Source organism: Saccoglossus kowalevskii, chromosome 3 (assembly GCF_978046115.1).
Source record: "Saccoglossus kowalevskii chromosome 3, keSacKowa6.1, whole genome shotgun sequence".
In the NCBI taxonomy this organism is placed as follows: Eukaryota; Metazoa; Hemichordata; class Enteropneusta; family Harrimaniidae; genus Saccoglossus; species Saccoglossus kowalevskii.
The window spans coordinates 16,537,509-16,561,467 of NC_140643.1; the positions used below are offsets into that span (position 1 = coordinate 16,537,509).

The 23,959-nt window shown below is 35.0% G+C and overlaps 1 protein-coding gene across 1 annotated transcript in view; it reads right to left on the minus strand.

The window, feature by feature from the left end:
* Positions 1–23,943, minus strand: part of LOC100376390 (MTRF1L release factor glutamine methyltransferase-like) — a 110,841-nt gene extending 86,898 nt beyond the window's left edge. Inside the window, exons 1-2 of the mRNA XM_085496825.1 lie at positions 23,847–23,943; positions 17,117–17,468 (exon numbers count right to left, since the gene is read on the minus strand). Coding sequence (XP_085352951.1) covers positions 17,117–17,401 — 285 coding nt within the window. The 5' untranslated portion in view covers positions 17,402–17,468; positions 23,847–23,943. The remainder of the gene's footprint in view (positions 1–17,116; positions 17,469–23,846) is intronic.
* Between the last annotated feature and the right edge of the window lie 16 nt (positions 23,944–23,959).

Below are 23,959 nucleotides of genomic sequence, written 5' to 3' on the forward strand. Positions count from 1 at the left end.
CATATATGGTCATGTGACTTCATCAAATATGCATAAATGTAATAACTCAAGCACCGTTACAGATAGGAACATGCAACCAGTGCAATATTGAAGCTATTGCACAACAGAAGTGACTAACACATCCGATGACTATATATGGTCATGTGACTTCGCCAAATATGCATAAATGTAATAACTCAAGCACTGTTACAGACGGGAACATGCAACCTGTGCAATATCGAAGCTATGGGACAAGAGATGTGACTAACTAATGTGATGACCATATATGGTCATGTGACCTCATCAAATATGCATAAATGTTATATTTGAAACACAGTAACAGATAGAAACACACAACCTGTGCAATATCAAAGCTATGAGACAAGATATGTGACTAACACATCTGATGCCCATACACGTCATGTGACATCATTAAATATGCATAAATGTAATAACTCAAGCACTGTTACAGACGGGAACATGCAACCTGTGCAATATCGAAGCTATGGGACAAGAGATGTGACACATAATTGCAATATCTCAAGCACTGTTACAGATAGGAACATGCAACCAGTGCAATTTTGAAGTGATGGTATATGAAATTCTACTAACAAACAAGATGACCATATATGGTCATGTGATCTCATTAAATATGCATGAATGTAATATATCAAGCACTGTTACAGATAGGGACATGCAACCTGTGCAATATCGAAGCTATAAGACACGTGATGTGACTAACTAATGTCATGACCATATATGGTCATGTGACCTCATCAAATATGCATAAATGTTATATTTGAAACACAGTAACAGATAGAAACACACAACCTGTGCAATATTGAAGCTATGAGACAAGATATGTGACTAACACATCTGATGCCCATACACGATCATGTGACATCATTAAATGTGCATAAATGTAATAACTCAAGCACTGTTACAGACGGAAACATGCAACCTGTGCAATATCGAAGGTATGGGTCAAGAGATGTGACTAACTAATGTGATGACCATATATGGTCATGTGACTTCATTAAATATGCATAAATGTAATAACTCAAGCACTGTTACAGACGGGAACATGCAACCTGTGCAATATCGAAGCTATGGGACAAGAGATGTGACTAACTAATGTGATGACCATATATGGTCATGTGACCTCATCAAATATGCATAAATGTTATATTTGAAACACAGTAACAGAAAGAAACACACAACCTGTGCAATATCAAAGCTATGAGACAAGATATGTGACTAACACATCTGATGCCCATACACGGTCATGTGACATCATTAAATATGCATAAATGTAATAACTCAAGCACTGTTACAGACGGGAACATGCAACCTGTGCAATATCGAAGATATGGGACAAGAGATGTGACACATAATTGCAATATCTCAAGCACTGTTACTGATAGGAACATGCAACCAGTGCAATTTTGAAGTGATGGTACATGAAATTCTACTAACAAACAAGATGACCATATATGGTCATGTGATCTCATTAAATATGCATGAATGTAATATATCAAGCACTGTTACAGATAGGGACATGCAACCTGTGCAATATCGAAGCTATAAGACACGTGATGTGACTAACTAATGTCATGACCATATATGGTCATGTGACCTCATCAAATATGCATAAATGTTCTATTTGAAACACAGTAACAGATAGAAACACACAACCTGTGCAATATTGAAGCTATGAGACAAGATATGTGACTAACACATCTGATGCCCATACACGATCATGTGACATCATTAAATGTGCATAAATGTTATATCTCAAGCACTGTTACAGATAGGAAAATGCAACCAATGCAATATTGAAGTTATTGCACAACAGAGCTGACAAAAACATCCGATGACCATATATGGTCATGGGACATCATTAAATATGCAAGATTGTAATACATTAAGCACTGTTACAGACAGGAACATGCAACATGTTTAGTATGAAGGCCATGCAATTTCCTTTAATATATTATTGTCAATGATGCTGATTTTGGAACGCTGCTAATAAGTCAGTGGGCTCGAAACCCGACATTGCTGCAACGCAGCTATATTTAGGGTTTCGAGCCCATTTGGTCGAAACCCTATTGAAATTGTTCCGTTTATTATTATTATTATTATGATTCCGCCTAAATTTTTGGTCACGCTTTATGTCAACGCCGTTGGACCAATCAATTCAATACTTGCCACAATGGTAAAGCTATATGAGATCTGGTGCATATCCTAAGTTCAGACACATAGGTCACATGACCAGGCCGCCACCTTGGATTAAAGGCGAAATTTTCAATGCCGAATTGCGCACCTTTCTGAGGGTCTGAGTGCTCCAATTTTTTTATGATAGTAGCAGTGCGACAAGGGCTACAAATTTCATCAAAAAAAACTTTACCGGTCACGTGACTTTTTTTTTTAGAATTTTTTTAAATTTTGTTTTGCATCTCATTTGCATAATTTTCGACAAATCAACTAACCCTGAATAACTTTGAAAGATCATATGACATAGTATTTAATTCCAAAATATTGAGTCCAGGCGATAAGCCGTTTTTTATAAGAAGATTTTAGAATGTTTTTCCATATTTTTTGTTCTTTTACATGGTCACGTGACCTCATTTTTTAGACATAATTGCAATATCTCAAGCACTGTTACAGATAGGAACATGCAACCAGTGCAATATTGAAGTGATGGTACATGAAATTCTACTAACAAACAAGATGACCATATATGGTCATGTGATCTCATTAAATATGCATAAATGTAATATATCAAGCACTGTTACAGATAGGGACATGCAACCTGTGCAATATCGAAGCTATAAGACACGAGAGGTGACTAACTAATGTGATGACCATATATGGTCATGTGACTTCATTAAATATGCATAATTGAATTATCTCAAGCACTGTTACAGATAGAAACATGCAACCTGTGCAAAATCGAAGCTATGGGACATGAGATGTGAGTAACTAATGTGATGACCGTATATGGTCATGTGCCTTCATTAAATATGCATAATTGTAATATCTCAAGCAGAATCACAGATAGAGACGTGCAACCTATGCAATATCGAAGCTATGTGACAAGAGATATGACTAACTAATGTGATGACCATATATGGTCATGTAACTTCATCAAATATGCATAAATGTAATAACTCAAGCACTGTTACAGATAGGAACATGCAACCAGTGCAATATTGAAGCTATTGCACAACAGAAGTGACTAACATATCTGTTGACCATATATGGTCATGTGCCCTCATCAAATAAGCATAAATGTAATAACTCAAGCACTATTACAGACGGGAATATGCAACCTGTGCAATATCGAATCTATGGAACAAGAGATGTGACTAACTAATGTGATGACCACATACGGTCATGTGACCTCATCAAATATGCATAAATGTTATATCTCAAGCACTGTTACAGATAGGAAAATGCAACCAATGCAATATTGAAGTTATTGCACAACAGAGCTGATAAAAACATCCGATGACCATATATGGTCATGGGACATCATTAAATATGCAAGATTGTAATACCCTAAGCACTGTTACAGACAGGAACATGCAACATGTTTAGTATGAAGGCCATGCAATTTCCTTAAATATATTATTGTCAATGATGCTGATTTTGGAACGCTGCTAATAAGTCAGTGGGCTCGAAACCCGCCATTGCTGCAACGCAGCTATATTTATTATTATTATTCTTCCGCCTAAATTTTTGGACACGCTTTATGTCAACACCGTTGGACCAATCAGTTTCATACTTGCCACAATGGTAAAGCTGTATGAGATCTGGTGCATATCCTAAGTTCAGACACATAGGTCACATGACCAGGCCGCCATCTTGGATTAAAGGCGAAATTTTCAATGCCGAATTGCGCACCTTTCTGAGGGTCTGAGTGCTCCAATTTTTTTATGATAGTAGCAGTGCGACAAGGGCTACAAATTTCATCAAAAAAAACTTTAGCGGTCACGTGACTTTTTTTTTTAGAATTTTTTTAAATTTTGTTTTGCATCTCATTTGCATAATTTTCGACAAATCAACTAACCCTGAATAACTTTGAAAGATCATATGACATAGTATTTAATTCCAAAATACTGAGTCCAGGCGATAAGCCGTTTTTTATAAGAAGATTTTAGAATGTTTTTCCATATTTTTTTGTTTTTTTACATGGTCACGTGACCTCATTTTTTAGACATAATTGCAATATCTCAAGCACTGTTACAGATAGGAACATACAACCAGTGCAATATTGAAGTGATGGTACATGAAATTCTACTAACAAACAAGATGACCATATATGGTCATGTGATCTCATTAAATATGCATAAATGTAATATATCAAGCACTGTTACAGATAGGGACATGCAACCTGTGCAATATCGAAGCTATAAGACACGAGATGTGACTAACTAATGTGATGACCATATATGGTCATGTGACTTCATCAAATATGCATAAATGTAATAACTCAAGCACAGTTACAGACGGGAACATGCAACCAGTGCAATATTGAAGTGATGGTACATGAAATTTGACTAACAAACAATATGACCATATATGGTCATGTGACCTCATTAAATATGCATAAATGTAATATATCAAGCACTGCAAGAGTTAGGGACATGCAACCTGTGCAATATCGAAGGTATGGGTCAAGAGATGTGACTAACTAATGTGATGACCATATATGGTCATGTGACTTCATTAAATATGCATAATTGAATTATCTCAAGCACTGTTACAGACATGAACATGCAACCTGTGCAAAATCGAAGCTGTGGGACATGAGATGTGAGTAACTAATGTGATGAGCGTATATGGTCATGTGACGTCATTAAATATGCATAATTATAATATCTCAAGCAGAATCACAGATAGAGACATGCAACCTATGCAATATCGAAGCTATGAGACAAGAGATGTGGCTAACTAATGTGATGACCATATATGGTCATGTAATTTCATCAAATATGCACAAATGTAATAACTCAAGCACTGTTACAGATAGGAACATGCAACCAGTGCAATATTGAAGCTATTGCACAACAGAAATGACTAACACATCCGATGACCATATATGGTCATGTGACCTCATCAAATATGCATAAATGTTATATCTCAAGCACTGTTACAGATAGAAACATGCAACCAGTGCAATATTGAAGCTATTGCACAACAGAAGTCACTAATATATCCGATGACCATATATGGTCATGTGACCTCACCAAATAAGCATAAATGTAATAACTCAAGCACTGTTACAGACGGGAACATGCAACCTGTGCAATATCGAAGCTATGGGACAAGAGATGTGACTAACTAATGTGATGACTATATATGATCATGTGACCTCATCAAATATGCATAAATGTAATAACTCAAGCACTGTTACAGACGGGAACATGCAACCTGTGCAATATCGAAGCTATGGGACAAGAGATGTGACTAACTAATGTGATGACCATATATGGTCATGTGACCTCATCAAATATGCATAAATGTTATATTTGAAACACAGTAACAGATAGAAACACACAACCTGTGCAATATCGAAGCTATGAGACAAGATATGTGACTAACACATCTGATGCCCATACACGGTCATGTGACATCATTAAATATGCATAAATGTAATAACTCAAGCACTGTTACAGACGGGAACATGCAACCTGTGCAATATCGAATCTATGGAACAATAGATGTGACTAACTAATGTGATGACCACACATGGTCATGTGACCTCATCAAATATGCATAAATGTTATATCTCAAGCACTGTTACAGATAGGAAAATGCAACCAATGCAGTATTGAAGTTATTGCACAACAGAGCTGACAAAAACATCCGATGACCATATATGGTCATGGGACATCATTAAATATGCAAGATTGTAATACCTTAAGCACTGTTACAGACAGGAACATGCAACATGTTTAGTATGAAGGCCATGCAATTTCCTTTAATATATTATTGTCAATGATGCTGATTTTGGAACGCTGCTAATAAGTCAGTGGGCTCGAAACCCGACATTGCTGCAACGCAGCTATATTTATTATTATTAGGCTTTCAAGTCCCTTCAGGCTTGAAAGCCTATTGTTTTTGTTATGTTTATTATTATTATTCTTCCGCCAACTTCAAACGACTTCTTCTCTGAAACGGCTGCACCATTTTGCCTGAAAATTTGTATATACCTTGTACATGTCATGCCAAAAAAAGTGACTGAAACAGATTTTCGATTAGTCACGTGGTTCGTCCGCCATCTTGGAACTCATTAAATATGCATGTCTCTTGTATCTAAAAAACTATTGCATGTACAAACATGGAACTAACGGTATATTGAAGGCAACGCACAAGAGAATTGGCCAAAATATTCGTTGACCATATATGGTCATAGAACTCATTAAATATGCATGTCTCTTATATCTCAAGCACTATTGCATGTACAAACGTGAAATTGACGCTATATTGAAGGTAATGGTCAAGAGAATGAGCCAACATATTCGTTGACCATATAAGGTCATATACCTCATTAAATATGCATATCTATAATATCTCAGGCACTATTGCATATACAGACATGGAAACATTGCTATATTGAAGGTTTTGGAGAAGAGAAATTGTCAACATGTTCAATGACCATATATGGTCATATAACTCATTAAATATGCATGTCTTCAATATCTCAAGTTCTATTGCATGTACAAACATGGAACTAATGGTATACTGAAGGCAATGGACAAGAAAATTGACCAACATATTCGTTGACCATATATGGTCATAGAACTCATTTAATATGCATGTCTTTAATATCTCAAGCGCTATTCCATGTACAAACATTGAACAAACACTATATTGAAGGCAATAGCAAAGAGAATTGACCAACATATCCGTTGACCATATATGGTCATAGAACTAATTAAATATGCATGTCTCTAATATTTCAAGCAGTATTGCATGTATAGACAGGGTACCAACGCTATATTGAAGGCAGTGGAAAAGACAATTGGCCAACATATCCGCTGACCATATATGGTCATAGAGCTCATTAAATATGCATGTCTTCAATATCTCAAGCACTGTTGCATGTATAAACATGGTGCCAATGCTATATTGAAGGCAGTGGAAAAGAGAATTGGCCAACATATCCGTTGACCATATATGGTCATAGAACTCATTTAATATGCATGTCTCTAATATCTCAAGCGCTATTCCATGTACAAACATGGAACAAACACTATATTGAAGGCAATAGCAAAGAGAATTGGCCAACATATCCGTTGACCATATATGGTTGTAGAACTCATTTAATATGCATGTCTCTAATATCTCAAGCGTTATTTCATGTACAAACATGGAACAAACACTATATTGAAGGCAATAGCAAAGAGAATTGGCCAACATATCCGCTGACCATATATGGTCATAGAGCTCATTAAATATGCATGTCTTCAATATCTCAAGCACTGTTGCATGTATAAACATGGTGCCAATGCTATATTGAAGGCAGTGGAAAAGAGAATTGGCCAACATATCCGTTGACCATATATGGTCATAGAACTCATTTAATATGCATGTCTCTAATATCTCAAGCGCTATTCCATGTACAAACATGGAACAAACACTATATTGAAGGCAATAGCAAAGAGAATTGGCCAACATATCCGTTGACCATATATGGTCATAGAACTCATTAAATATGCATGTCTCTAATATTTCAAGCAGTATTGCATGTACAGACAGTGTACCAACGCTATATTGAAGGCAGTGGAAAAGAGAATTGGCCAACATATCTGTTGACTATATATGGTCATAGAACACATTAAATATGCATGTTTCTAATATTTCAAGCAGTATTGCATGTACAGACAGGGTACCAACGCTATACTGAAGGCAATGGAAAAGAGAATTGGCCAACATATCCGTTGACCATATATGGTCGTAGAACTCATTTAATATGCATGTCTCTAATATCTCAAGTGCTATTCCATAAACAAACATGGAACAAACACTATATTGAAGGCAATAGAAAAGAGAATTGGCCAACATATCCGTTGACCATATATGGTCATAGAACTCATTAAATATGCATATATACAATATCTCGAACATTGGGCCAGAACGTTGTGTAACCTAAACGTATATACATTGCACAAATCAAATCTTCAAACTTTTTTTTTCCAAATTTAATGGTGTTATGGCCCCTTTTTCTTGAAAGCCGTTAATCGCTGCTCTGCAGCTATATTTATTATTATTATTCTTCCGCCTAAATTTTTGGTCACGCTTTATGTCAACACCGTTGGACCGATCAGTTCCATACTTGCCACAATGGTAAAGCTGTATGAGATCTGGTGCATATCCTAAGTTCAGACACATAGGTCACATGACCAGGCCGCCATCTTGGATTAAAGGCGAAATTTTCAATGCCGAATTGCGCACCTTTCTGAGGGTCTGAGTGCTCCAATTTTTTTATGATAGTAGCAGTGCGACAAGGGCTACAAATTTCATCAAAAAAAACTTTAGCGGTCACGTGACTAATTTTTTTCTAGAATTTTTTTAATTTTCTTTTGCATCTCATTTGCATAATTTTCGACTAATCAACTATCCCTGAATAACTTTGAAAGATCATATGACATAGTATTTAATTCCAAAATATGAAGTCCAGGCGATAAGCCGTTTTTTAGAAGAAGATTTTAGAATGTTTTTTCATATTTTTTTTGTTCTTTTATATGGTCACGTGACCTCATTTTATAGACATAATTGCAATATCTCAAGCACTGTTACAGATAGGAACATGCAACCAGTGCATTATTGAAGTGATGGTACATGAAATTCTACTAACAAACAAGATGACCTTATATGGTCATGTGATCTCATTAAATATGCATAAATATAATATATCAAGCACTGTTACAGATAGGGACATGCAACCTGTGCAATATCGAAGCTATAAGACACGAGATGTGACTAACTAATGTGATGACCATATATGGTCATGTGACTTCATCAAATATGCATAAATGTAATAACTCAAGCACAGTTACAGACGGGAACATGCAACCAGTGCAATATTGAAGTGATGGTACATGAAATTTTACTAACAAACAAGATGACCATATATGGTCATGTGACCTCATTGAATATGCATAAATGTAATATATCAGGCACTGCAAGAGTTAGGGACATGCAACCTGTGCAATATCGAAGGTATGGGTCAAGAGATGTGGCTAACTAATGTGATGACCATATATGGTCATGTGACTTCATTAAATATGCATAATTGAATTATCTCAAGCACTGTTACAGACATGAACATGCAACCTGTGCAAAATCGAAGCTGTGGGACATGAGATGTGAGTAACTAATGTGATGACCGTATATGGTCATGTGACGTCATTAAATATGCATAACTGTAATATCTCAAGCAGAATCACAGATAGAGACATGCAACCTATGCAATATCGAAGCTATGAGACAAGAGATGTGGCTAACTAATGTGATGACCATATATGGTCATGTAATTTCATCAAATATGCATAAATGTAATAACTCAAGCACTGTTACAGATAGGAACATGCAACCAGTGCAATATTGAAGCTATTGCACAACAGAAGTGACTAACACATCCGATGACCATATATGGTCATGTGACCTCATCAAATATGCATAAATGTTATATCTCAAGCACTGTTACAGATAGGAACATGCAACCAGTGCAATATTGAAGCTATTGCACAACAGAAGTCACTAACATATCCGATGACCATATATGGTCATGTGACCTCATCAAATAAGCATAAATGTAATAACTCAATCACTATTACAGACGGGAACATGCAACCTGTGCAATATCGAATCTATGGAACAAGAGATGTGACTAACTAATGTGATGACCATATATGGTCATGTGACCTCATCAAATATGCATAAATGTTATATCTCAAGCACTGTTACAGATAGGAAAATGCAACCAATGCAATATTGAAGTTATTGCACAACAGAGCTGACAAAAACATCAGATGACCATATATGGTCATGGGACATAATTAAATATGCGAGATTATAATACCTTAAGCACTGTTACAGACAGGAACATGTAACATGTTTAGTATGAAGGCCATGCAATTTCCTTTAATATATTATTGTCAATGATGCTGATTTTGGAACGTTGCTAATAAGTCAGTGGGCTCGAAACCCGACATTGCTGCAACGCAGCTATATTTAGGGTTTCGAGCCCATTTGGTCGAAACCCTATTGAAATTGTTCCGTTTATTATTATTATTATTATTCTTCCGCCGTTTTTCGGTCACACTTTATGTCAACGCTGTTGGACCGATCAGTTCCATACTTGCCACAATGGTAAAGCTGGATAAGATCTAGTGCATAGCCTAAGTTCAGACACATAGGTCACATGACCAGACCGCCATTTTGGATTGAATGCGAAATTTTCAATGCCGAATTGCGCACCTTTCTGAGGGTCTGAGTGCTCCAATTTTTTTATGATAGCAGCAGTGGGTCAAGTGCTACAAATTTCATCAAAAAAATCTTTAGCGGTCACGTGACTTTTTTTTATAGAATTTTTTTTAATTTTGTTTTGCATCTCATTTGCATAATTTTCGACGAATCAACTAACCCTGAATAACTTTGAAAGATCATATGACATAGTATTTAATTCCAAAATATGCAGTACAGGCGATAAGCCGTTTTTTATAAGAAGATTTTAGAATGTTTTTTTATATTTTTTTGTTCTTTTATATGGTCACGTGACCTCATTTTATAGACAAAATTGCAATATCTCAAGCACTGTTACAGATAGGAACATGCAACCAGTGCAATATTGAAGTGATGGTACATGAAATTCTACTAACAAACAAGATGACCATATATGGTCATGTGATCTCATTAAATATGCATAAATATAATATATCAAGCACTGTTACAGATAAGGACATGCAACCTGTGCAATATCGAAGCTATAAGACACGAGATGTGACTAACTAATGTGATGACCATATATGGTCATGTGACTTCATCAAATATGCATAAATGTAATAACTCAAGAACAGTTACAGACGGGAACATGCAACCAGTGCAATATTGAAGTGATGGTACATGAAATTTTACTAACAAACAAGATGACCATATATGGTCATGTGACCTCATTGAATATGATTAAATGTAATATATCAAGTACTGTAAGAGTTAGGGACATGCATCCTGTGCAATATCGAAGGTATGGGTCAAGAGATGTGACTAACTAATGTGATGACCATATATGGTCATGTGACTTCATTAAATATGCATAATTGAATTATCTCAAGCACTGTTACAGTTAGAAACATGCAACCTGTGCAATATCGAAGCTGTGAGACAAGAGATGTGACTAACTAATGTGATGACCATATATGGTCATGTAACTTCATCAAATATGCATACATGAAATAACTCAAGCACTGTTACAGACATGAACATGCAACCTGTGCAAAATCGAAGCTATGGGACATGAGATGTGAGTAACTAATGAGATGACCGTATATGGTCATGTGACGTCATTAAATATGCATAATTGTAATATCTCAAGCAGAATCACAAATAGAGACATGCAACATATGCAATATCGAAGCTATGAGACAAGAGATGTGACTAACTAATGTGATGACCATATATGGTCATGTAATTTCATCAAATATGCATAAATGTTATATCTCAAGCACTGTTACAGATAGGAACATGCAACCAGTGCAATATTGAAGCTATTGCACAACAGAAGTGACTAACACATCTGATGACCATATATGGTCATGTGACCTCATCAAATATGCATAAATGTTATATCTCAAGCACTGTTACAGATAGGAACATGCAACCAGTGCAATATTGAAGCTATTGCACAACAGAAGTGACTAACATATCGGATGACCATATATGGTCATGTGACCTCATCAAATAAGCATAAATGTAATATATCAAGCACTGTTACAGTTCGGGACATGCAACCTGTGCAATATCTAAGCTATGGGTCAAGAGATGTGACTAACTAATGTGATGACCATATATGGTCATGTGACCTCATCAAATATGCATAAATGTTATATTCGAAACACAGTAACAGATAGAAACACGCATCCAGTGCAATATTGAAGCTATTGCACAACAAAAGTGACTAACACACCCGATGACCATATATGGTCATGTGACCTCATCAAATATGCATAAATGTTATATCTCAAGCACTGTTACAGATAGGAACATGCAACCAGTGCAATATTGAAGCTATTGCACAACAGAAGTGACTAACTAATGCGATGACCATATATGGTCATGTGACCTCATCAAATATGCATAAATGTAATAACTCAAGCACTGTTACAGATGGGAACATGCAACCTATGCAATATCGAAGCTATGGGACAAGAGATGTGACTAACTAATGTGATGACCATATATGGTCATGTGACCTCATCAAATATGCATAAATGTTATATGTCAAGCACTGTTACAGATAGGAACATGTAACATGTTTAGTATGAAGGCCATGCAAATCTTTTAATATATTCTTGTCGATGATGCTGATTTTGGAATGCTGCTAATAAGTCAGTGGGCTCGAAACCCGCCATTGCTGCAACGCAGCTATATTTATTATTATTATGATTCCGCCTAAATTTTTGGTCACGCTTTATGTCAGCACCGTTGGTAAAGCTGTATGAGATCTGGTGCATATCCTAAGTTCAGACACATAGGTCACATGACCAGGCCGCCATCTTGGATTAAATGCGAAATTTTCAATGCCGAATTGCGCACCTTTCTGAGGGTCTGAGTGCTCCAATTTTTTTATTATAGTAGCAGTGCGACAAGGGCTACAAAGTTCATCAAAAAAAACTTTAGCGGTCACGTGCCTTTTTTTTTTAGAATTTTTTTAAATTTTGTTTTGCATCTCATTTGCATAATTTTCGACAAATCAACTAACCCAGAATAACTTTGAAAGATCATATGACATAGTATTTAATTCCAAAATATTGAGTCCAGGCGATAAGCCGTTTTTTATAAGAAGATTTTAGAATGTTTTTCCATATTTTTTTGTTCTTTTACATGGTCACGTGACCTCATTTTTTAGACATAATTGCAATATCCCAAGCACTGTTACAGATAGGAACATGCAACCAGTGCAATATTGAAGTGATGGTACATGAAATTCTACTAACAAACAAGATGACCATATATGGTCATGTGATCTCATTAAATATGCATAAATGTAATATATCAAGCACTGTTACAGATAGGGACATGCAACCTGTGCAATATCGAAGCTATAAGACACGAGATGTGACTAACTAATGTGATAACCATATATGGTCATGTGACTTCATCAAATATGCATAAATGTAATAATTCAAGCACAGTTACAGACGGGAACATGCAACCAGTGCAATATTGAAGTGATGGTACATGAAATTTTACTAACAAACAAGATGACTATATATGGTCATGTGACCTTATTGAATATGCATAAATGTAATATATCAAGCACTGCAAGAGTTAGTTACATGCAACCTGTGCAATATCGGAGGTATGGGTCAAGAGATGTGACTAACTAATGTGATGACCATATATGGTCATGTGACTTCATTAAATATGCATAATTGAATTATCTCAAGCACTGTTACAGATAGAAACATGCAACCTGTGCAAAATCGAAGCTATGGGACATGAGATGTGAGTAACTAATGTGATGACCGTATATGGTCATGTGCCGTCATTAAATATGCATAATTGTAATATCTCAAGCAGAATCACAGATAGAGACATGCAACCTATGCAATATCGGAGCCATGTGACAAGAGATATGACTAACTAATGTGATGACCATATATGGTCATGTAACTTCATCAAATATGCATAAATGTAATAACTCAAGCACTGTTACAGATAGGAACAAGCAACCAGTGCAATATTGAAGCTATTGCACAACAGAAGTGACTAACACATCAGATGACCACATATGGTCATGTGACCTCATCAAATATGCATAAATGTTATATCTCAAGTACTGTTACAGATAGGAACATGCAACCAGTGCAATATTGAAGCTATTGCACAACAGAAGTGACTAACATATCCGTTGACCATATATGGTCATGTGACCTCATCAAATAAGCATAAATGTAATAACTCAAGCACTATTACAGACGGGAATATGCAACCTGTGCAATATCGAATATATGGAACAAGAGATGTGACTAACTAATGTGATGACCATATATTGTCAGGTGACCTCATCAAATATGCACAAATGTTATATCTCAAGCACTGTTACAGATAGGAACATACAACCAATGCAATATTGAAGTTATTGCACAACAGAGCTGAAAAAACATCCGATGACCGTATATGGTCATGGGACATAATTAAATATGCAAGATTGTAATACCTTAAGCACTGTTACAGACAGGAACATGTAACATGTTTAGCATGAAGGCCATGTAATTTCCTTTAATATATTATTGTCAATGATGCTGATTTTGGAACGCTGCTAATATGTCAGTGGGCTCGAAACCCGACATTGCTGCAACGCAGCTATATTGTTTATTATTATTATTCTTCCGCCAACTTCAAACGACTTCTTCTCTGAAACGGCTGCACCATTTTGCCTGAAAATTTGTATATACCTTCTACATGTCGTGCCATTAAAAGTGACTGGAACAGATTTTCGATTAGTCACGTGGTTCGGCCGCCATCTTGGAACTCATTAAATATGCATGTCTCTTATATCTCAAAAACTATTGCATGTACAAACATGGAACCAACGGAATATTAAAGGCAACGGACAAGGGAATTGGCCAAAATATTCGTTAACCATATATGGTCATAGAACTCATTAAATATGCGTGTCTTTTATATCTCAAGCACTATTGCATGCACAAACGTGAAACTAATGCTATATTGAAGATAATGGTCAAATAAATGAGCCAACATATTCGTTGACCATATAAGGTCATATACCTCATTAAATATGCATATCTATAATATCTCAGGCACTATTGCACATACAGACATGGATCCATTGCTATATTGAAGGGTTTGGACAAGATAAATTGTCAACATGTTCAATTACCATATATGGTCATATAACTCATTAAATATGCATGTCTCCAATATCTCAAGCACTATTGCATGTACAAACATGGAACTAATGGTATACTGAAGGCAATGGACAAGAGAATTGGCCAACATATTAGTTGACCATATATGGTCATATAACTCATTAAATATGCATGTCTCCAATATCTCAAGCACCATTGCAAGTATAAACATGGTACCAATGCTATATTAAAGGCAATGGACAAGAAAATTGGCCAATATATCCGTTGACCATATATGGTCGTAGAACTCATTTAATATGCATGTCTCTAATATCTCAAGTGTTATTCCATGTACAAACATGGAACAAACACTATATTGAAGGCAATAGAAAAGAGAATTGGCCAACATATCCATTGGCCATATATGGTCATAAAACTCATTAAATATACATGTGTCTAATATCTCATGGAGTATTGCATGTACAAATATGGTACCAATGCTATATTGAAGGCAATGGACCTGAGAATTGGCCAACATATTTGTTGACCATATATGGTCATATAACTCATTAAATATGCATGTCTCCAATATCTCAAGCACCATTGCAAGTATAAACATGGTACCAATGCTATATTGAAGGCAATGGACAAAAAAATTGGCCAACATATCCGTTGACCATATATGGTCATAGAACTCTTTTAATATGCATGTCTCTAATATCTCAAGCGCTATTCCATGTACAAACATGGAACAAACACTATATTGAAGGCTATAGAAAAGAGAATTGGCCAACATATCCGTTGACCATATATGGTCATAGAACTCATTAAATATGCATGTCTCTAATATTTCAAGCAGTATTGCATGTACAGACAGGGTACCAACGCTATATTGAAGGCAGTGGAAAAGAGAATTGGCCAACATATCCGCTGACCATATATGGTCATAGAACTCATTAAATATGCATATCTCTAATATTTCAAGCAGTATTGCATGTGCAGACAGGGTACCAATGCTATATTGAAGGCAATAGCAAAGAGAATTGGCCAACATATCCGTTGACCATATATGGTCATAGAACTCATTGAATATGCATGTCTCTAATATCTCAAGCGCTATTTCATGTACAAACATGGAACAAACACTATATTGAAGGCTATAGCAAAGAGAATTGGCCAACATATCCGTTGACCATATATGGTCATAGAACTCATTAAATATGCATGTCTCCAATATCTCAAGCACTGTTGCATGTATAAACATGGTACCAATGCTATATTGAAGGAACTGGGAAAGAAAATTGGCCAACATATCCGTTGACCATATATTCATGTCTCTAATATCTCAAGCGCTATTCCATGTACAAACATGGAACAAACACTATATTGAAGGCAATAGAAAAGAGAATTGGCCAACATATCCATTGACCATATATGGTCATAGATCTCATTAAATATGCATGTCTCTAATATTTCAAGCAGTATTGAAATTAGAGACATGGAAATAGCGCTATAATGAAGGCATTGGGCCAGAACGTCGTGTAACCTACACTTATATACATTGCACAAATCAAATCTTCAAACTTTTTTTTTTCAAATTTGATAGTGTTATGGCCCTTTTTTCTTGAAAGCCGTTAATAGCTGCTCTGCAGCTATATTTATATTTATATTTTGAGTCCTGATCTAATGAATAAATTTAAATTTTGAGAAAAACATAGAAAAAACAACAACATGGATATGATCATCAAACTAATCAACCTGCAGATTGATATCATTGTATCTGAGAATAAAAACAAAAGAACTAAATTCTTTTGTTTTTATTAGAAATTGTTGCAACAAAATGGCCGCTAACATTTTTGATGAAAATGTATCAACATGTAAGCCAGTCATACAGATGCATCACGATATGACTTCGTATTTGTACCAAGTTTGAGCTAAACTGGTGCACTCATGTCCAAGAATGAAGAGTGCACATACACATTCATAAATTCCTATTTAGAATTGAACACTGGCAAAATGGGTCTGTGACTAACCTCCAGTTTGTCAAAAAATGCCTCTTTCTGTCCCATAACATGCGCCACAATATATCCAGCAGTTAAATCAGGTTCCGGGATACCATTCTTTTTAAATGTTCGAGTCCAAAAGTTCATTTGTTCACTAAGTGTATCACCACCTTTAGATTGTTTTCTGCCAGTACAGAAAGATGACTTCCTCACTACTGGTGTAATCAACACATGTCTTTCATATTGAGGCCTCGAAACAGTCGCAATATGTTGGCGGATGCGACTTCGCACAGTTTTAAAAACATTTCGCATCATGGTAGCAACTCTTCAGATGAAATAACAGAATAAATGCTATTTTGCTTCGTTGTCATGGTAACAAAATCTGAAATGCAAGATGAACATTATTATCTTTGCCCACAGAAAAAATTGCATAATAATAATAATAATAATAATAACTTTATTACACTACTAAAAAACCTTCAGAGGGTTTTTGTATGGTAAGGAACATAAATACATACAATACATAAGAGATAAAAATAAAATGTTAGTAAAATAAAATAAAAAAAAATAAATTAATTACTTTCTGTGGTTTTAAAAATTGTGCTCTTTAAGTATTTTGCTAAAGCTATATTATTCTCCATAATCTTTTTAAATATGGAATTCACATCCATTGTGTAAATATTTATTGAACACTCATCAAACAGTTTTTTTCTTTGTTCTATATAACCAGTACAAAATAGCAGGAAATGTTTTTCATCTCCTAATGCTTTAGTGTTACATTTATTACAGTGTCTATTTTCTAATTCTATTTTGGGCTTTGTTCTTCTACCTAATTCTATTTCTAAGTTGTGGTCACTCAGACGGAATTTTGAAAGCATTTTCCTGAGGCTGAAATTTGAAATGTTTTGCAAATAATTTTCCATATTATAGCTTACTTTGAATAGTTTGTATGTTCTCAGTTTTGTTCCCCTATTTTCATTGGTTTCACTGAAATTTAGTTTTTCTCTCCATGTTTGAGTCTGAGTTTTACTTTTTTTAGTATTTGATTCCAATTTTCCATATTGTGATCATTTTTTATTTTAATTAGATCATGTCCCAGTGTAGCATTAATAGTCCTTACCCAGTTTGAATTAATTTTTATCATTTCATCCAGGGCTAATTTTAAAATGTGATTATCTGGCAGACTATATAGTCTATGGCAGTATTTAATTTGAGCCAAATTAATTTTTAATTTTACTGGTAACCTACCAAGTTCTGCTTTCAAACCACTAATTGGCGTCATTTTACTCACTCCTAGGATAAACCTGTAAAAATGACTGCAAACTTGCTCTAAACTGTTACTGTCAGTTGTGATTTCATTGGCCCAGATTTCTGCACCATACATTTTTATTTTATTTTATTTAACACTTTATTTAAAGAGGGTAGGCCAATATACAATAAAGTAATTTTCATTGGGCCCTCTGTAGGGACAAAAAACACAATATACATATTATAGGCTTGAGCCATTTACAACAAATTTTTCACTCAGATAAATTTTGTAGGTTTTCTTAAAAATGCCTAAAGAGGCCGAATTTCTGATATGGAATGGCAAGTTATTCCATAGGGTTACCCCTCTATACTGAAACGTCCTCTGACCCATGGATGTTTTCCATTTAGTAATGCATAAATTATTTTTAAGAGAGGAACGTGTACTGTACTTGTGGGTTTGGGAGATAGGACTGAACATTTCACTTATATATAAAGGCGCCAAGCCATTGGTTGCCATATACATTACAATACCTAGAAAATATGAAATTCTGTAATCCATAGGCAAGATACTATGTTTTTTGAACAGTTCAAACGACGATTGGCTAAAGTTGTCAGAGGAAATTACACGAACTGCCCTTTTCTGAAGCTTATACACCCGACATAAATTTGATTGACTTGTATTTCCCCATACTATACAGCAATAGTCCAATAACGACTGAATAAATGAAAAATACAATGTTCTTCTGACGGAAATAGGTAAGAAGCTGCGAACTCTCATAAGAACACCAATTCTTTGGCTAAGCTTTTTACAAAGCATATCAACATGATGATCCCATGATAGAGTTTTATCTAAAACCACCCCGAGCGACTTTTCGAAACTGACTGTTTTAATTATTTCACCATTGAAGTTAACCAGAAAATCTTCGCCATTATTATTCAGCCTTTGACGGGATCCAACAAGCATAGATTTTGATTTAGATGTGTTGATTGACATGTAATTGCAATTAACCCAACGCAAAATTGGCCAAACATCATCATTAATGCGCTTTGTGACTACATTGATACTTGGTCCAGACGATAACAGAGTTTGATCGTCCGCATACATATCAATGGAACTGTTTTCAAGAAATAATGGTAGGTCATTAATAAATAGAAGAAATAATAATGGTCCTAAAATCGAACCCTGTGGTACGCCATGTCGAATATTGACAGCATCCGACTGTTTACCCATCAAATACACGACTTGCTTTCTGTCAGTTAAATAAGAATTAAACCAAACAAGGGAGATTGGAGAAATGCCATAAATTGAGAGCTTATTTAATAATACGTGTTTATCTACCATATCAAACGCCTTGCTTAAATCAAGGAAAAGCAAACCACACAATAAGCCATCATTCATATTGCTAAGTAATGCATCGCATAGCTTAATCATAGCTGTATGGCAAGAATGTGATTTCCGAAAACCTGACTGCGATTTAGAAATTAAATCATTACTGTTCAAATAATGGTATAAGTGATCATGCACATGTTTTTCAAAGATTTTTGAGATTATTGGGAGAAGCGAAATTGGACGAAAATTACACAAGTCCTGGGATCCGCCCTTGTGTAATGGAATAACTTTGGCATGCTTAAACATGTCTGGAAAAATACCTGATGAAATGCTAAGGTTGAATAAATAAACAATACTTTCACAAATGAATGGAGCAGAAATACGCAAAAGTTTAGATGATGTATTGTCAAGGCCAGCTGACTTAGAACTAGATAGAGAAAACAATTGGTTCTTCACGAACTGGCATGTGACCGGCGGAATAACAAATTGTCGAGTATTGGTCAATTTGGGTTCAATAACTTTCCGTAAATTCGTAAAATATGAATCACCCACTGAAACATTGGGTCGTAACTTGTCGGCAACAGAAGCGAAATGTGTATTGAAATTATTAACAATTTTTTCGAGGTTATTGCCAACTGAAATATTAACGTTGAGAGAGTTAGATTTACCACCACTGATCAAATCGTTAAGGGTTTTCCACAAGGCGGCACTGTTGGAGCTATTGATTTTGATAAGTTGAATAAAATGGTTTTTCTTAGCGGCCTTGATTAAATTAACTACCAGATTACGTTTGGCTCTATATTGGTTTAGGACAGTAACATCACATAAAGTACGTGTACGCCTCCGAAGTTTGTCTCTTTCTCTAATTTTAAGTAGAATGTCCGTATTCAGCCATCCTGGCTGTCTTAATTTTTTCACACGTCTACAAACAAATGGGGCGTGCGAATCACAAATATTATTAAAAATAGAATGCCAAGTCTCAAAAGCTAAATTAGTATCAGTAATGTTGTGAACGGAAATTAGAGGCGTGTTCCGAAAGTCAGCCAAAAATAGAGACTCAACGAACACTTTGAAATTTCTATAACGAATAGAAACATGATTGTTTGATTGAGGGAAGGAACGGAGTTTGCGAACCACGAATATAGGGTTATGGTCCGAAATACTCAAGTTGTGAATGAGAGCCAAATTAACGTTTTCATTATGATTTACATAAACATGGTCCAGACATTTACCGGACGCAGGCCTCGTAACACCATTAATAATTTGAGAAAAGCCTGAGTATGAGTATAGGTGAAATTAATTGGTCGAAAATTTTCAAACTAAGTGCTGGTGAGATTATTTTGTGGTTTAAGACTGTTTGTCTGATGCTGAAAAGAGCCTTCATTGATTTATTTTTTAACATAGATAAGTTTGTTTTAAATTTCCCATTTGGAGTAAATATTGCCCCTAAATAGCAAAACTCGCTAACAGCTGTTATGTCTTGGTTGTTGATTTTAAAATTCATGTTTTTAATCAGTCTGTTGCTGCAATTAAATACCATGACTTTAGTTTTCTTTACGTTTACTTCTAAATTCCAATTTATACAATAGTCATTTAATTTGTTCAGACAGCTTTGTAGGCCGTCTTCCGTTTCTGAAATAAGTGCAAGGTCATCTGCATATTGGATGCAATTTATAGGTTTCTCGCCCATTAGAACTGGTTTATCAATTTGATCCCCAAATAATTCTGGCAGATCGTTCAGAAAAATGTTAAATAAAGTTGGTGATAAATTGCAGCCTTGCTTAACTCCACAGGTAGACTGAAATCCATCAGTTATACCCTCTGACAATTTAATTTTATATTTAATATCCTTATACATAGATTTTATTATTTCATAAAAGTTCCCCGTGATACCACTGTTTTGTAACTTCAGAAAGAGTGCATCCCTCCAGATGCTGTCGAAAGCCTTTCTAAAGTCAACAAAACATGTGTATAACCGTCTTCCAGAACTGCTGCTTTTATTTTTATTATAAATTGTTTTTTCAACTGCTGTTTTTAACAGGAAAATTGCGTCTGTCGTTCTCCTGTCTTTCCTAAAGCCAAACTGCATGTCGGTAAATAAATTATTTTCTTCCAAGTATGTGGTCAATCTTTGATTCATTATGCCAGTAAATAGTTTTGAGAGACAACTTGTTAATGCAATAGCTCTATAATTACCAAGATTTAATTTGTCGCCTGATTTGTGTAGTGGAACAAGAATCGTAGATTTCCAGGTTGCAGGAAATTTTCCACTATCTAGAATACAGTTGAAAAGTTTCTGTAAACATCTTATCATTAACTTATTTTTGGTTTTCAACATTTCATTGGCAATGCTGTCATCAGCAGCTGTTATTGTTTTTTAGTTTGCTAACAGCGCTAAGAATTTCTTTGTATGTGATATTTGAGTTTAGATATTGGTTGGGAATTTGTCGCATTTCTTTTTCTATAAGATTATTTTGTAACTCATGATTTTTAATGTTTGTTTTATTATAGAGTTTTGAAAAATGATCAATCCAATTTTTTCCGGATATTGTTGTGTCTTGATTTTTGGTCTTTTGATTACGTAGGCTTTTCAGCACAGACCAGTACTCATTTTGGTTGGCACTGTCCATATGTTCAAGTTTGGACACCAACATGTTTTTATATTCTCTTTTTTTTATATTTTATAAGTTTTGTATAATGCTTTTTAAGAGTATAATATTGGTGTTTGATATACGGGTTGGTTGGTTGTTTTGTTAGCAACTTAGAGGTACTAATTAATTCCCTTTTCAGTGTAGAACACGACTTATCAAACCATTGTTGTTGTTTTGGATGTTTATAGTTTTTATTATTTATTGTTCTTTTATTGGTTACTTTTTTAAGGCAATTATCTGCTGCATTAATTAATATTTTGTTGAATTGATCTGTTGGTTCATTGACATCACTGTCTTTGAAATCATTGGCAAGGTAGTTTTTGAACATTGTTTCAAAATTTGAATTTTGTAACATGATTTTGTACTTTTGCTTTGCCTCAACATCCCAAATGAATTTTTTACAGTGCGGTTTCAATTTATTCACAAGCTTTGTGTTCTTGGTGTGATTGTAATTTACAGTTAGTGAGAAACCAATAGGACAATGATCTGACAAGTAATTAATATCATGAATTTTAAGATAATCAATATGTCTGTGTAAATCCTTTGTGCTAATGCAGTAATCAACTGTACTTGAACCGACCGGATTATGACAGGTAAAGTTTCCATTTAAATCACCTATCTTCCTACCATTGGCTATTAAAAGATTATTTATAGTACAAAGATCGACTAATTGTTTGCCAAACTTATTGTTAGTTTTATCTTAGGTGTGCCTTTTTTCAAAATTTTCTAAAGTGTAATTATTTGGAGTGGGTACATGAATGTTATCTCCAAAAGCAATGTAATCAATTAGATTTCCAGTGCGACTATTGAAATCACCTGTTATAATTACCTGGCCCTGATTGGAGAAAACTGTTATTTCTTTTTCTAAAATGCCAAAGTAGTCAACATCTAAGTGATAAACCGAATTTTCGGGTGGAATGTATATACAACCCAAATAAATATCATTTTCTAATGAGAAAAATTCCTTGTCCAATTTACACCAAAGGAAGTCGTTAATTTCAGACTTTATTTCCCTCAGCCCTCCCCTCAACCCTGATTTAAACAAAATTGCCACTCCCCCAGAGTTCCTCCTACTTCTAGCTGATTTGCATTTTCTGTCTGTTTTAAAATAACTATAACTATCTAATACATCTAATGAACTACTAGTACCTAGACTACCTAACCACGTCTCTTGTAAGCACAAAATATCAAATTTCTTTAAAATAGAAGTAAAATCAGATTCTACACACTTAGCACCAAGGCCGTGAATGTTCCAACTACCTACATTAAGATTAGTCTGCCTAATACTGTTGACAGTTGTTGTTTTCATCATTATTCTATTCTCTACGATACGGGGTTGCAGGCCACAAATTTTTGTTTTTTAAATGAAAAGTAATAAAAAATTTAAAGTAAAATATAGTTCTTCAGTTCAGTTGGGAAAGCAACAAATGTCATAATCGTACGTTTGTACATTCATTGTATTTTTTTCTATATCATATTTTTTAAAAGAAAAGTACATTTCATGTAAATCGGAACTTTTTTACTCACTCACATGTCAACAATTAGATAAACGGGCCAGGTTGTCAAAGTACGGATTCAAGCTGAAACGATAGCGACGAAACACGTTTGCTTCTCCTCATCAGCTGGTGTACGTTAATTAGTTCT